Source organism: Parasteatoda tepidariorum, chromosome 8 (genome assembly GCF_982258835.1).
Source record: "Parasteatoda tepidariorum strain Cologne lab strain chromosome 8, Ptep-v5.0, whole genome shotgun sequence".
Taxonomy (NCBI): domain Eukaryota; kingdom Metazoa; phylum Arthropoda; class Arachnida; order Araneae; family Theridiidae; genus Parasteatoda; species Parasteatoda tepidariorum.
The window spans coordinates 78,059,644-78,074,627 of NC_141762.1; the positions used below are offsets into that span (position 1 = coordinate 78,059,644).

The window sequence follows — 14,984 nt, forward strand, 5'->3', positions numbered from 1 at the left end:
CTTTATGAAATTATTTCAAACGAAGTAGAAAATGGCATTTTTTAAACGAATTTTTTTTCTAATAATATTAAACAAATTATGAAAAGAACAACCTTTAAAAAAATTGCATATCCTGTTCCACTTTTTATTTCATAATGGCTAATATAATCAAGAAAAGAGTTATTTGTCAGAAATTAGTTATTTTATCATGATCATGTAAAGTCTTCGAAAATCATTTTGCATTTTGTTAATGTATATAGTGCTTAAAAATGCTTTGTGTGTAGGTGTTTAGTGCGTAGTGTTTTTAAAAAGTGCTTAAAGGTGCTTATTTTCGTTTTTTAAAAGACCTTAAAGGTGCTTTTTTCTTTGGGTGTTTTTAAAAAGTGTTTAATTTAATTTTCCCTTTTTCAAAATTGGATTTTTTCTTTTACCATGTCGATTTTCGCTACGAATTATGCAAAAAGACACAGTTCACATTGTTCTATTCAACGTTTTCACAATTAATTCAACCCCAATCTATTTCAGCGTATTGTCAGTCCGTAGCGTATGAAAACGCCATTCGTTTTACATTATTTAATATTTCATGATTTTTAACAATTGTCAAAAATAATGCCAATAAAGTGCTTAAAATTTTTTTGAGTGCTTAAAAGGTGCTTATTTTTTGTTGAATAATTTGGCTACGCGCCCTGTGCTTATTTTTTATTGAAAGAATTGTCTACGCACCCTGTTAAAGTTTAAGAATTCCCCCCTTCTTATCTTTGATACTATCCCTTAATTGTATTAAACATTTTTATCATGTAGTTCTTATTTTTAATTTCAAACTTTTTAAAAATGTTATTTTTCTTATTCCAGTTGTTCAAGGCACTGTGTCCACTTTATCACACAACTCATCCACCCAAACATCAGTTCTGTCAGTACGTGCCACCAACATCAAAAGACACACACGCAATAAATCTTGGGCCAAAGCAAAATATGTGACTTTGTACAGGCCCTTGAAATGTGGGACAAAATCAGGCATGGGAGAATTCCTGTTCCTTGGACGCTGGAGGCTCGGGCAGCCATTTGTTCATTGTGCCCCGAGACTCTCACATTGGAAGGAAATAAGACGAAAAGCAATATCGACACAAACCAATCAGTGCCAACTTGATTAATTCTCAATCGTATTTGAGCACAGAGAATTTGAAGCCAAATTGTATGTTACTAACGTATTATATGTCGTTTTTCCAAAAAGTTTTTCATTGATATCGCAAAGATTTACCAAAGACAGTTGTAAAAATTCCATTATTCGAGGTGATTTGGCTTATTCGATTATACTAAAGCTAAGGCTGTTTTTCAAAGGCTCTGTCGTGTTATAAAATAGCACTTTTTAGCAAATAATATTCTTTTTTTCTTTTAGTTTCTTAGAGTTATTCTTCACTGTTAGGTAAAGTTGTGAATTTATGAAAATTGGACAAAATATATGGAAAAAAAGTCACAGTTTTCTGCAGATGAAAAGCGTTTGAGATCAATATTTTGAATTATTTGAAAATTATTCATCGATTTTAATAGTGGAAAAGTCTTGCCAAATTGGCGATTTTTTAAATATTTAAAATATTTGTCCTTTATGGAAGCTTTAATGTTCGACCATATAATACAATTTTGCTTAGCAAGACAGTATTCTATGGTGTAATATTAAAGCAGTTTAAGACACTCAAACTGTAATGTTTCTTTTTCTTTAAGAAACACTCTTAAAGTTTTTAAAAAGTTCTTAGCTAATTGTTTTTTAATACCTTTAGGCTTTAAATAAAGTTTAAATCTATTGTAAAAAATCCCTATACTTGTCGGGAGTAGATGCAATTTCGTAATTGTCAGTGTTCTATCTTCTTATCCGAAAAAGAAATTGCAAATGACATTTTAAATCATATTAATGCTTTCGATAAAAATTTACAATGGAGTGATTCCTCTTATTTCGGCAATTGTTTTTATGATCTTGCAGAACACATGGAAAATATATACAGTAAAAGGTTTTATATACAGTGCCCAATCCAAGAGCCTATCATTTATCCTATTCTATACTCTAACACTTTCTTTTTCTGAGAAGAAAGACTTAATTTACATATTATGGTGTATTTATTTGAACATGAGTTATTCTTTTAATTTAATTTAGCAAAACTTATCAGTCCTTGGTAAATCCTTGTAAATATACAATGAAATGCCTGAATTCCGAAACCGTGAACTGTGATATAGAAAGAATGAAAGTTAAGTTGATCTTTGAAGTCTGCCGATCAATCAAAAGAAGTTTCATGTAAAAAGTGTGATACCATTTGTTACGTAAAGATACCTATGTGGACTATTTTGTACGCACCATTTCTCTAAAGTTATGTTCTTTTTGTGTTGCAACTTACAGTTGCAGTGTTTTTTATGTTTTCGTGAAATACCCCTTTCAGTCATATTTGCCCAGTCTACTGGATTTTCCCGTAGATTGGAATCAAAAATTCTAATCTAGAAAATTTCCTAAAATCGGTAAGTTTGTAGAAGAAAATAAATGTATCGTTTTTTCCCCTTATCAATTGATTGCTTGAGATAATTGATATAAGTAATGTGTGAACCAAATAATGATTAAAACAGAAATAAAAAAATTTTACTTTTTAAAATTATGGTCAGTTTAAAACTTTTTTTTTTACATTTCCAGAATTTGTAAAACTTTTTATTAATTTTTTTTTATTTTAAATTAACACATAAATATTTATTGCTTGTAATTATGAAATTTTTTTAATGAGAAATATGTTAGAACTATTAAGCTACTTAAAAAATATATAACTGCTGATAAAAATTAGTTTTAAATTTAATCGCAAATATAAATAGTTCAGTCAATATTTTATTGCATTTATAAGTGTCATATAATTACATTACTGTAATCTCTTAAAATTTCCTACGTATGCAATATCTGTTACAGAATATGGTTGTGCAATAATTGTCATGCAATTTCATACTGGATTTTTTTTCTTCTTTGTGTTAGTTGTTGATTAAATTGAAGCAGATAAATACCAACTTAAAAGTTGAACTTATTAAAAAAATTGTACTAAATACTTAATTTTATTTAAGGATATAAGTAAATTTTGTTATGGTTATTTTAATAGATTGAGATAGAACAGTTCTTGAATCTATTAATTCTCGTTAATCAATATCATATTGCAATTTCTGAGAAAGCGGAATGTTTTTATGAGTTGCAACATTTGTATTGCTAAGTGTTTTTTCATGTAGATTGTGTAAATTATTTTTGTAAATAATAATCACTCATTCTGTCTTATAGTTCATAAGGTAGATAGCATAATTTTTTGTGCATTTTTTGTTCAATTCATTCATGTTTTGTACACACTAAGATGTCAGTATTAGTTACCTTTATATTTCTAGAGGGAAAATTATACGACGTTAAAACTAAACGTCATTGAAATATTTCTTATCCATACATTTCTAAGTTTTCTTGAAAAGTCATTAAAGTTTGTACATTTAATTTTTAAAATCTGCTATTGTCTCCTGTATAATGTGTAATATGTCTATTGGATTTGATTTATTTATCTCTTCCTGTCTGCTTTCTGAATAAGAATTCTAAATGTTAGTTATTAAAACTCTTAGTTTGTCAAATGAAAAAGTTATGTTAAGATGTAAATTAGCCTATATCAAGAGCTTTACGGATAAAAATCGTGATAGTACATATGTATATTTCAAGAGATGTAAATAAATTATTGCTGAGTCATTAAAAGTGAACTTTATTTGTTTAATGAATTTTATTTGGTGTTGATTTTTTTTAACTGTAAGATGCTGCGGCACAGTAAAAAGAAAAAAAAATGAAGCGAAAAGTTGTGCAGTTAGTAGCTAAAAAAAGGTTAACTTTCTAAAAACGAAGTAAATCAGTCAAACAACTTTCATCAAATTAATGTCTTCTCGTAAACAATGGTACATTTATAATTGAAACTTTTCCCTTAAATTTATTATTTTTCAAAATAATAAGACAGCAACTTGAATTTTTTGATCTCTGAACTAAATAGTTTTTTTTTATTTATATCGATTTATCATGTAATATGATGAGAAATAAAGCTGAGTAGACATTGAATATGCAATTAATTAGTGCAGTCTATATTTTAAATTATGAAAAATCAGACATAAAGCAGTCCCTCTTTAAACATGGTTCGTAGCATTTTTAAAAAGTGCTTAAAGGTGCTTATTTCAAATTTTCGTTTATTAAAAGCCCTTAAAGGTGCTTTTTTCATTTGGTGTTTTTAAAAAGTGCTTAATTTTCCCTTTTCGAAAATGAGATTTTTACCATGTCGATTTCCGCCACATTTTATGCAAAAGCGTGCTTTTCACATTGTACTATTCAAAGTTTTCGCAATTCATTCAACCACAATTCATTTCGGCCTAGCGTCGGTTCATACCTTATCAAAGCGCCAATCATTTTACATATTAGATGAAATACTTGCGAGTCCACATGTGCGTCTACTGAGCTGAGTTCGGTGAGATTCTAGCACTCCCATGTGCAACTCTGCTGCATGAGCAAGATATTCTCAATTTCAGGGTTCATTTTCCACTCTCTGAAATCGAACCGAAAAATCTCTCGGAATCGTCAGAAACTAGTTGTTTTATCATGATCACGTCAAGTCTTTGAAAATTAGTTTGCATTTTATTAATGTATATAGTGAATTCCTCCACAGCCGTGAACATCTCTGAAACTAAAGCGAATTGAAAAAATTTCCGATAAAATTATGAAATTAGAATCACAAATAGTTTTTATATTTATTTTTTTTAACTTAAGAATGATCGAGAAAAACATTAAGGTCATAAATTATACGGGCAAATTATGATATAATTTTTAACAATATAATTTCAAATTAGGGTAATATTTTGCAATTTTTGTCCTCCTCCTACATAGATTAAGCCTTAAAAATCCTAATCCGTAGGCTTCATGAAATACTTGCGGATTCGAATGTGCTTACATTCAGCTGGATAAGGTTGTAACGATTTTTGAACTCTCGTGTGCTACTCTGGCTGCATTTTGCAAGAGATTCTCGATTTCAGGCTTCATTTTCTGCCCTTTGGAATCGAACCGAAAAATGTCTCGAATTTATGCGGGTCATCGGGACCAACTAAACTTTGCTAAATGTTTTTTCCTATTAGCAAAATAAATATTTATTTTTCTTGTTAAATTCCTTACTGGTACCGTTCTCTTTGTAACAGGTAAGCTAATGCCCCTGTTCTATTTATAGATCAGTACATGCGGATCATTCACTAATTATGTATTTTTATGTAGGCCCAGGGCAGTCAACAATCGCAAAGCTTTATCACCTCAAAATTTACATCTTTCTTTTGTACATTAAAATTAATAAAGACAAGAATTAATTGAGATTTATCAATCTTAGGATTTTTTTTTTTTACCTAAGGGACCGTCCACTAGTTGCATTAAATTTTTTATTGTATTTTATTACTTGTAAAATTTTTAGTGCTGTTAACTTATTTTATGAAAAATACTCAATAATATTTAAAAGCCAGATTTTTTTTTTTTTTTAAGTGCATTTCACTATTTTACTATTGAGCAAATGCAGTAAAGAATCCTTTGTTAATTCAGATTTGTCTTCCCAGAAAAACTTCAATTCATTTTTTAATGATTGGATTTAAAAACAATTGAAATAAAAAATTCAATAACATCAGATTTGTTAAATATTATGATGTGGGGACCATATAATTTACTTCTGACAAAAATGTTTAGCTTCAATACTTAATTGTATTTATATTCCAAAACTATTGAAAAATTTTTTAATCGTTTTATTAGAGAAATGCTGAACTAATAGCAAATTTAGAAGGGGTTATTAAATTACGTTAATTTACTAATTTGATGCTGTCGGCTGGATTCGAACTCCCTTCCTTACAGGCGTGAGTCCAGCGCCCTGCCAAACTGGCTATCCGGGCCCTACACGATTCACAAATTTACATTTGTAATATGAAATTATTAAGTTTTCTTAGTTTGCTTAATTCTGTATATATCTTTATAAAGTCAGTATGATCAGTAATATTAATCTTGTTTATGTTTTGTTGAATTTACTTTTATAAATAACTTATATTTAGATCTAAAAAATCTACCCGATAGTTTTTTTTAAATTATAGTTTTAACTAATTATGAATTAAAATTATTGCTATTAGCGTAATCAAAAAGTAATTTTTAATTTAAAAAATTGAGCGTGCGACTCAATGTTGCATTATATGCTCAAATTTTACATTTACAGTGGCTAATATAACAAGAAATTCGTCACTGTCAATTATTTATTGAATTAGCTTTGTCAGAAATTAGCTATTTCATCCTGATCATGTGAAGTTTTTGATAATGCTTTTGCATTGTGTTTATTAACATTTAATATATATGTAGGAGTTTGTGGAGCATAAGATGAAATAACGACGATAATTTAGCAATCAAACATAACATTTAATAGAAATAAAAGTGACATGATTGGTGAGAGCTGCCTTCCCGCAGTGGTCGCCAAATCGGATGTGTATAAGTAATTAGATTGTTCTATCGAAGAGAGTTAATTATAAATTCGGGACTTCCCCATCTGGACTTCCTGGCACCATTCCTACATATATATATATAATTTAGCTATGCACCCTGGGTATACCAAGATCAAAGTATGAAGGCGCACGAGCTGCAAGTCTGAAGTGGGGACAAGCCCAAAGCGGTGTTTCTAGCAATGAAATCGTCACTTTGTATTGTAAAAATTAATTCTTGTTTGCATTTTTTCTAAAACGCCCCCTTTTACTCACAAGAGTACAAATCATGGTTAATGTAAAAAGGTCAGTTAAGCTGTAAATAATTTTTTAATGAAAAAATTTCTATTAGTAATTTTTGATGCATTTAACTGTTTTTAGATTAAATATTTAAAACACTTCAAATGTATATCGAACGGTTATTTCTTTTTATCATATAAACAATGATAAGCAATCAAATAAACACAATCAGAGAACCGCAAAACAAATCTATTGCAAACGATATCCATTCGAATAAACACTCAAATTAATAAACGATTACTTTGTTTATAAATAAATAAAATAATGACAAAACTTTTATCAGACCAGAAGTTCTTGTTAAAGGAATCCAGTATACCGTATTATATCTGAACTTATAAAGATATGTTTTTTATCTAGCGACGAAAGTTAAACACCAAATGGTTTTTCAGAAGCGGAATTCTGTTTATTATCGTTTTCATCAATTTGAGATAATCTTAAATTCCGCTATCCGATGACCAAAGTACGTACTATGCATCAAGAATATTTGTAATTGGGCAAATATTAGACGAGAACTCAATTTTTAAAAACAATAATGTCTAGTAGCACCTCAAACATGCAAATCTTGTGTAAATGTGGTAATCAAAAACTCTGATAAATTTAATTTGTTTATATTTAATTTAATTTAACACTTATTAGTTCAACTGTCATTTGATTTGTAATTTCCTTATAGGAACTAGAAAGTTATTTTTAAGTAGAATTTGTATGAAATTAAGAAACAGAATCCAAAAAAAGTTACAATGACTTCAAAAAATTAGTTACAAGCAGTGCTCAAAAAAATATTATACTCGTATGGAATTAAAAGACAGAGTTGATGATTTCTGTTTTACATCAAACATACTCGGACATTTGCCGATAGTAGGATCTACCTATTCAAGCCATCTGAGAAAAAAAATCTAGTTCCGTCTATTAAACAAGTTCACGGCAGATAGTTTCACAGCATTGTCTTCGGAGAACATTATTTCAGATGAAATTCTGTTCAATTTTGAAAAAAGGAAATGGCCACTGAGTGCCAGTTCTAGGTTGTATAGAAGATGCCTTGGAAGAAAAAAACACTTGACATCCTCTTTCATCAATGCTCCGGGCGCCATACTATACCGAGAACAGGGGTTCGTTACGATTAGAGAGTCCTTAAGACTCCAAAAAATTTTTGTATATTTTATAACCAACGTTGAACAATAGACCCAATTCTGAGTTTATGGCTATCAATGTTCAACTCCGTAGACTAGTAGTTTTGAACACAATCTAGAAGACAATAGAAATTCTGGATCAAACACAATGGGACGAACTAGCCATCATGAAGGAACTTTGATGAAACTAACCCGAATTTGGGTTGCATGGAGAGATAAACCACGAAAATCTCCCACGGTCAACTCGACGGCAAGGGGATTCTATCCCATGATCCTTCTACCACAGAGGTTATTCTATATCAGGACTGTCGTCGGTAAGAGCTGGGAGCAGAATTCGTATCTACCACCCAAAGATTCAAACCACGGTCACCTCATTGGGAGGCGAGCGCTCAATCCCCTGAGTTACCAAGCCTCCCCTCCCTCTGCAGAGGATCAAAATTGCGATGGCATGTCTTCGGATCATCCTCAGGGATGTTTCCCAGACCGTCGCCAATAGCCCATTGTGCAGCTCTAGTGCGACGTAAATGAACAACAACAACCACTCCTCCCCTAAGATTTATTAACAGAATTTTCCAAAACATGTGGCTATTTCTAGCACTCAGTTGCAGCTTAATACAGTGGAGGGGGGGGGGAAACGTCCAACGCCTGGGATTGTACAGACTGAAACTTAAAGACAACTAAAACAAAAATGTACAGAACTCAAAATCTTATGCTAAATGTAAGTTATTTAACAGTTTGTGCTAGCCTCTCAAAGCACAGAACAGAAATAGAACATCGCTGTACTTTTTTATACCTTACAAATTTTTTAAACTAGGTAACTGAATCAAACATTAGTTTAAGAGAAGTATGAAAGTTTATAAAAAATTTATGAGTCCTAACCACGTTGGATTCGGTCGGAGCCTGTCTCATCACTTAGACTCAATCCATATTTAAAATTTATTTTGATGCAAATAAAAATGCAAAATCTTTTTCTTTTTTTTTACCTTGTAAAAAATTGCGATTTCCAACATTTATTAGTGTCATAAATTAATAAGTTTAAGAAATCCCGATTTCATTATAGATGAAAATTATACTTTATTATTTATGAAATTATTCGTCATCGCCAAATAAACACCTAATAAAAATGATGCAGTGCTAAGAATTTTTTGTTATTTTTATTTCTGTCTGTGATATACATTTGTATTGTAGGACCTTTTTAAGCAATAACTTTCATCCAAGCGAAAAGGGTGTACAAAAAAGAAAATCTCTCATTCTTTATGAAAGAGTAGAAGCGCTGCAGAGAAACTAGCTTGCTCGAGTTCGAGCATCGGTGGTTCAGTGGTAGAATGCTCGCCTGCCACGCGGGCGGCCCGGGTTCGATTCCCGGCCGATGCACTTTTATGGATTTTATATTATTTTTGTATCTTTCTGTGATATCCATTTATCATGGAAAGACCGAGTGCATACTCTTCCATCTTTTTAAGCAATAAATTTCATTCAAGCGAAAAGGGTGTACAAAAAAGAAAATCTCTCATTCTTTATGAAAGAGTAGAAGCGCTGCAGAGAAACTAGCTTGCTCGAGTTCGAGCATCGGTGGTTCAGTGGTAGAATGCTCGCCTGCCACGCGGGCGGCCCGGGTTCGATTCCCGGCCGATGCACTTTTATGGATTTTATATTATTTTTGTATCTTTCTGTGATATCCATTTATCATGGAAAGACCGAGTGCATACTCTTCCATCTTTTTAAGCAATAAATTTCATTCAAGCGAAAAGGGTGTACAAAAAAGAAAATCTCTCATTCTTTATGAAAGAGTAGAAGCGCTGCAGAGAAACTAGCTTGCTCGAGTTCGAGCATCGGTGGTTCAGTGGTAGAATGCTCGCCTGCCATGCGGGCGGCCCGGGTTCGATTCCCGGCCGATGCACTTTTATGGATTTTATATTATTTTTGTATTTTTCTGTGATATCCATTTATCATGGAAAGACCGAGTGCATACTCTTCCATCTTTTTAAGCAATAAATTTCATTCAAGCGAAAAGGGTGTACAAAAAGGAAAATCTCTCATTCTTTATGAAAGAGTAGAAGCGCTGCAGAGAAACTAGCTTGCTCGAGTTCGAGCATCGGTGGTTCAGTGGTAGAGTGCTCGCCTGCCACGCGGGCGGCCCGGGTTCGATTCCCGGCCGATGCACTTTCATGGATTTTATATTATTTTTGTATCTTTCTGTGATATCCATTTATCATGGAAAGACCGAGTGCATACTCTTCCATCTTTTTAAGCAATAAATTTCATTCAAGCGAAAAGGGTGTACAAAAAGGAAAATCTCTCATTCTTTATGAAAGAGTAGAAGCGCTGCAGAGAAACTAGCTTGCTCGAGTTCGAGCATCGGTGGTTCAGTGGTAGAGTGCTCGCCTGCCACGCGGGCGGCCCGGGTTCGATTCCCGGCCGATGCACTTTCATGGATTTTATATTATTTTTGTATCTTTCTGTGATATCCATTTATCATGGAAAGACCGAGTGCATACTCTTCCATCTTTTTAAGCAATAAATTTCATTCAAGCGAAAAGGGTGTACAAAAAAGAAAATCTCTCATTCTTTATGAAAGAGTAGAAGCGCTGCAGAGAAACTAGCTTGCTCGAGTTCGAGCATCGGTGGTTCAGTGGTAGAATGCTCGCCTGCCACGCGGGCGGCCCGGGTTCGATTCCCGGCCGATGCACTTTTATGGATTTTATATTATTTTTGTATCTTTCTGTGATATCCATTTATCATGGAAAGACCGAGTGCATACTCTTCCATCTTTTTAAGCAATAAATTTCATTCCAGCGAAAAGGGTGTACAAAAAAGAAAATCTCTCATTCTTTATGAAAGAGTAGAAGCGCTGCAGAGAAACTAGCTTGCTCGAGTTCGAGCATCGGTGGTTCAGTGGTAGAATGCTCGCCTGCCACGCGGGCGGCCCGGGTTCGATTCCCGGCCGATGCACTTTTATGGATTTTATATTATTTTTGTATCTTTCTGTGATATCCATTTATGATGGAAAGACCGAGTGCATACTCTTCCATCTTTTTAAGCAATAAATTTCATTCAAGCGAAAAGGGTGTACAAAAAAGAAAATCTCTCATTCTTTATGAAAGAGTAGAAGCGCTGCAGAGAAACTAGCTTGCTCGAGTTCGAGCATCGGTGGTTCAGTGGTAGAATGCTCGCCTGCCACGCGGGCGGCCCGGGTTCGATTCCCGGCCGATGCACTTTTATGGATTTTATATTATTTTTGTATCTTTCTGTGATATCCATTTATCATGGAAAGACCGAGTGCATACTCTTCCATCTTTTTAAGCAATAAATTTCATTCAAGCGAAAAGGGTGTACAAAAAAGAAAATCTCTCATTCTTTATGAAAGAGTAGAAGCGCTGCAGAGAAACTAGCTTGCTCGAGTTCGAGCATCGGTGGTTCAGTGGTAGAATGCTCGCCTGCCACGCGGGCGGCCCGGGTTCGATTCCCGGCCGATGCACTTTTATGGATTTTATATTATTTTTGTATCTTTCTGTGATATCCATTTATCATGGAAAGACCGAGTGCATACTCTTCCATCTTTTTAAGCAATAAATTTCATTCAAGCGAAAAGGGTGTACAAAAAAGAAAATCTCTCATTCTTTATGAAAGAGTAGAAGCGCTGCAGAGAAACTAGCTTGCTCGAGTTCGAGCATCGGTGGTTCAGTGGTAGAATGCTCGCCTGCCACGCGGGCGGCCCGGGTTCGATTCCCGGCCGATGCACTTTTATGGATTTTATATTATTTTTGTATCTTTCTGTGATATCCATTTATCATGGAAAGACCGAGTGCATACTCTTCCATCTTTTTAAGCAATAAATTTCATTCAAGCGAAAAGGGTGTACAAAAAAGAAAATCTCTCATTCTTTATGAAAGAGTAGAAGCGCTGCAGAGAAACTAGCTTGCTCGAGTTCGAGCATCGGTGGTTCAGTGGTAGAATGCTCGCCTGCCACGCGGGCGGCCCGGGTTCGATTCCCGGCCGATGCACTTTTATGGATTTTATATTATTTTTGTATCTTTCTGTGATATCCATTTATCATGGAAAGACCGAGTGCATACTCTTCCATCTTTTTAAGCAATAAATTTCATTCAAGCGAAAAGGGTGTACAAAAAAGAAAATCTCTCATTCTTTATGAAAGAGTAGAAGCGCTGCAGAGAAACTAGCTTGCTCGAGTTCGAGCATCGGTGGTTCAGTGGTAGAATGCTCGCCTGCCACGCGGGCGGCCCGGGTTCGATTCCCGGCCGATGCACTTTTATGGATTTTATATTATTTTTGTATCTTTCTGTGATATCCATTTATCATGGAAAGACCGAGTGCATACTCTTCCATCTTTTAAAGCAATAAATTTCATTCAAGCGAAAAGGGTGTACAAAAAAGAAAATCTCTCATTCTTTATGAAAGAGTAGAAGCGCTGCAGAGAAACTAGCTTGCTCGAGTTCGAGCATCGGTGGTTCAGTGGTAGAATGCTCGCCTGCCACGCGGGCGGCCCGGGTTCGATTCCCGGCCGATGCACTTTTATGGATTTTATATTATTTTTGTATCTTTCTGTGATATCCATTTATCATGGAAAGACCGAGTGCATACTCTTCCATCTTTTTAAGCAATAAATTTCATTCAAGCGAAAAGGGTGTACAAAAAGGAAAATCTCTCATTCTTTATGAAAGAGTAGAAGCGCTGCAGAGAAACTAGCTTGCTCGAGTTCGAGCATCGGTGGTTCAGTGGTAGAGTGCTCGCCTGCCACGCGGGCGGCCCGGGTTCGATTCCCGGCCGATGCACTTTCATGGATTTTATATTATTTTTGTATCTTTCTGTGATATCCATTTATCATGGAAAGACCGAGTGCATACTCTTCCATCTTTTTAAGCAATAAATTTCATTCAAGCGAAAAGGGTGTACAAAAAAGAAAATCTCTCATTCTTTATGAAAGAGTAGAAGCGCTGCAGAGAAACTAGCTTGCTCGAGTTCGAGCATCGGTGGTTCAGTGGTAGAATGCTCGCCTGCCACGCGGGCGGCCCGGGTTCGATTCCCGGCCGATGCACTTTTATGGATTTTATATTATTTTTGTATCTTTCTGTGATATCCATTTATCATGGAAAGACCGAGTGCATACTCTTCCATCTTTTTAAGCAATAAATTTCATTCCAGCGAAAAGGGTGTACAAAAAAGAAAATCTCTCATTCTTTATGAAAGAGTAGAAGCGCTGCAGAGAAACTAGCTTGCTCGAGTTCGAGCATCGGTGGTTCAGTGGTAGAATGCTCGCCTGCCACGCGGGCGGCCCGAGTTCGATTCCCGGCCGATGCACTTTTATGGATTTTATATTATTTTTGTATCTTTCTGTGATATCCATTTATCATGGAAAGACCGAGTGCATACTCTTCCATCTTTTTAAGCAATAAATTTCATTCAAGCGAAAAGGGTGTACAAAAAAGAAAATCTCTCATTCTTTATGAAAGAGTAGAAGCGCTGCAGAGAAACTAGCTTGCTCGAGTTCGAGCATCGGCGGTTCAGTGGTAGAATGCTCGCCTGCCACGCGGGCGGCCCGGGTTCGATTCCCGGCCGATGCACTTTTATGGATTTTATATTATTTTTGTATCTTTCTGTGATATCCATTTATCATGGAAAGACCGAGTGCATACTCTTCCATCTTTTTAAGCAATAAATTTCATTCAAGCGAAAAGGGTGTACAAAAAAGAAAATCTCTCATTCTTTATGAAAGAGTAGAAGCGCTGCAGAGAAACTAGCTTGCTCGAGTTCGAGCATCGGTGGTTCAGTGGTAGAATGCTCGCCTGCCACGCGGGCGGCCCGGGTTCGATTCCCGGCCGATGCACTTTTATGGATTTTATATTATTTTTGTATCTTTCTGTGATATCCATTTATCATGGAAAGACCGAGTGCATACTCTTCCATCTTTTTAAGCAATAAATTTCATTCAAGCGAAAAGGGTGTACAAAAAAGAAAATCTCTCATTCTTTATGAAAGAGTAGAAGCGCTGCAGAGAAACTAGCTTGCTCGAGTTCGAGCATCGGTGGTTCAGTGGTAGAATGCTCGCCTGCCACGCGGGCGGCCCGGGTTCGATTCCCGGCCGATGCACTTTTATGGATTTTATATTATTTTTGTATTTTTCTGTGATATCCATTTATCATGGAAAGACCGAGTGCATACTCTTCCATCTTTTTAAGCAATAAATTTCATTCAAGCGAAAAGGGTGTACAAAAAGGAAAATCTCTCATTCTTTATGAAAGAGTAGAAGCGCTGCAGAGAAACTAGCTTGCTCGAGTTCGAGCATCGGTGGTTCAGTGGTAGAGTGCTCGCCTGCCACGCGGGCGGCCCGGGTTCGATTCCCGGCCGATGCACTTTCATGGATTTTATATTATTTTTGTATCTTTCTGTGATATCATTTATCATGGAAAGACCGAGTGCATACTCTTCCATCTTTTTAAGCAATAAATTTCATTCAAGCGAAAAGGGTGTACAAAAAAGAAAATCTCTCATTCTTTATGAAAGAGTAGAAGCGCTGCAGAGAAACTAGCTTGCTCGAGTTCGAGCATCGGTGGTTCAGTGGTAGAATGCTCGCCTGCCACGCGGGCGGCCCGGGTTCGATTCCCGGCCGATGCACTTTTATGGATTTTATATTATTTTTGTATCTTTCTGTGATATCCATTTATCATGGAAAGACCGAGTGCATACTCTTCCATCTTTTTAAGCAATAAATTTCATTCAAGCGAAAAGGGTGTACAAAAAGAAAATCTCTCATTCTTTATGAAAGAGTAGAAGCGCTGCAGAGAAACTAGCTTGCTCGAGTTCGAGCATCGGTGGTTCAGTGGTAGAATGCTCGCCTGCCACGCGGGCGGCCCGGGTTCGATTCCCGGCCGATGCACTTTATGGATTTTATATTATTTTTGTATCTTTCTGTGATATCCATTTATCATGGAAAGACCGAGTGCATACTCTTCCATCTTTTTAAGCAATAAATTTCATTCAAGCGAAAAGGGTGTACAAAAAAGAAAATCTCTCATTCTTTATGAAAGAGTAGAAGCGCTGCAGAGA

The 14,984-nt window shown here is 35.1% G+C and overlaps 1 protein-coding gene across 1 annotated transcript in view; it reads left to right on the forward strand.

Annotated features, from left to right (window-relative positions):
- The window catches only part of LOC107454978 (meteorin-like protein), a 49,287-nt gene extending 45,547 nt beyond the window's left edge, over positions 1–3,740 (forward strand). Inside the window, exon 4 of the mRNA XM_043052363.3 lies at positions 832–3,740. Coding sequence (XP_042908297.1) covers positions 832–1,130 — 299 coding nt within the window. The 3' untranslated portion in view covers positions 1,131–3,740. The remainder of the gene's footprint in view (positions 1–831) is intronic.
- Positions 3,741–14,984: the final 11,244 nt, after the last annotated feature.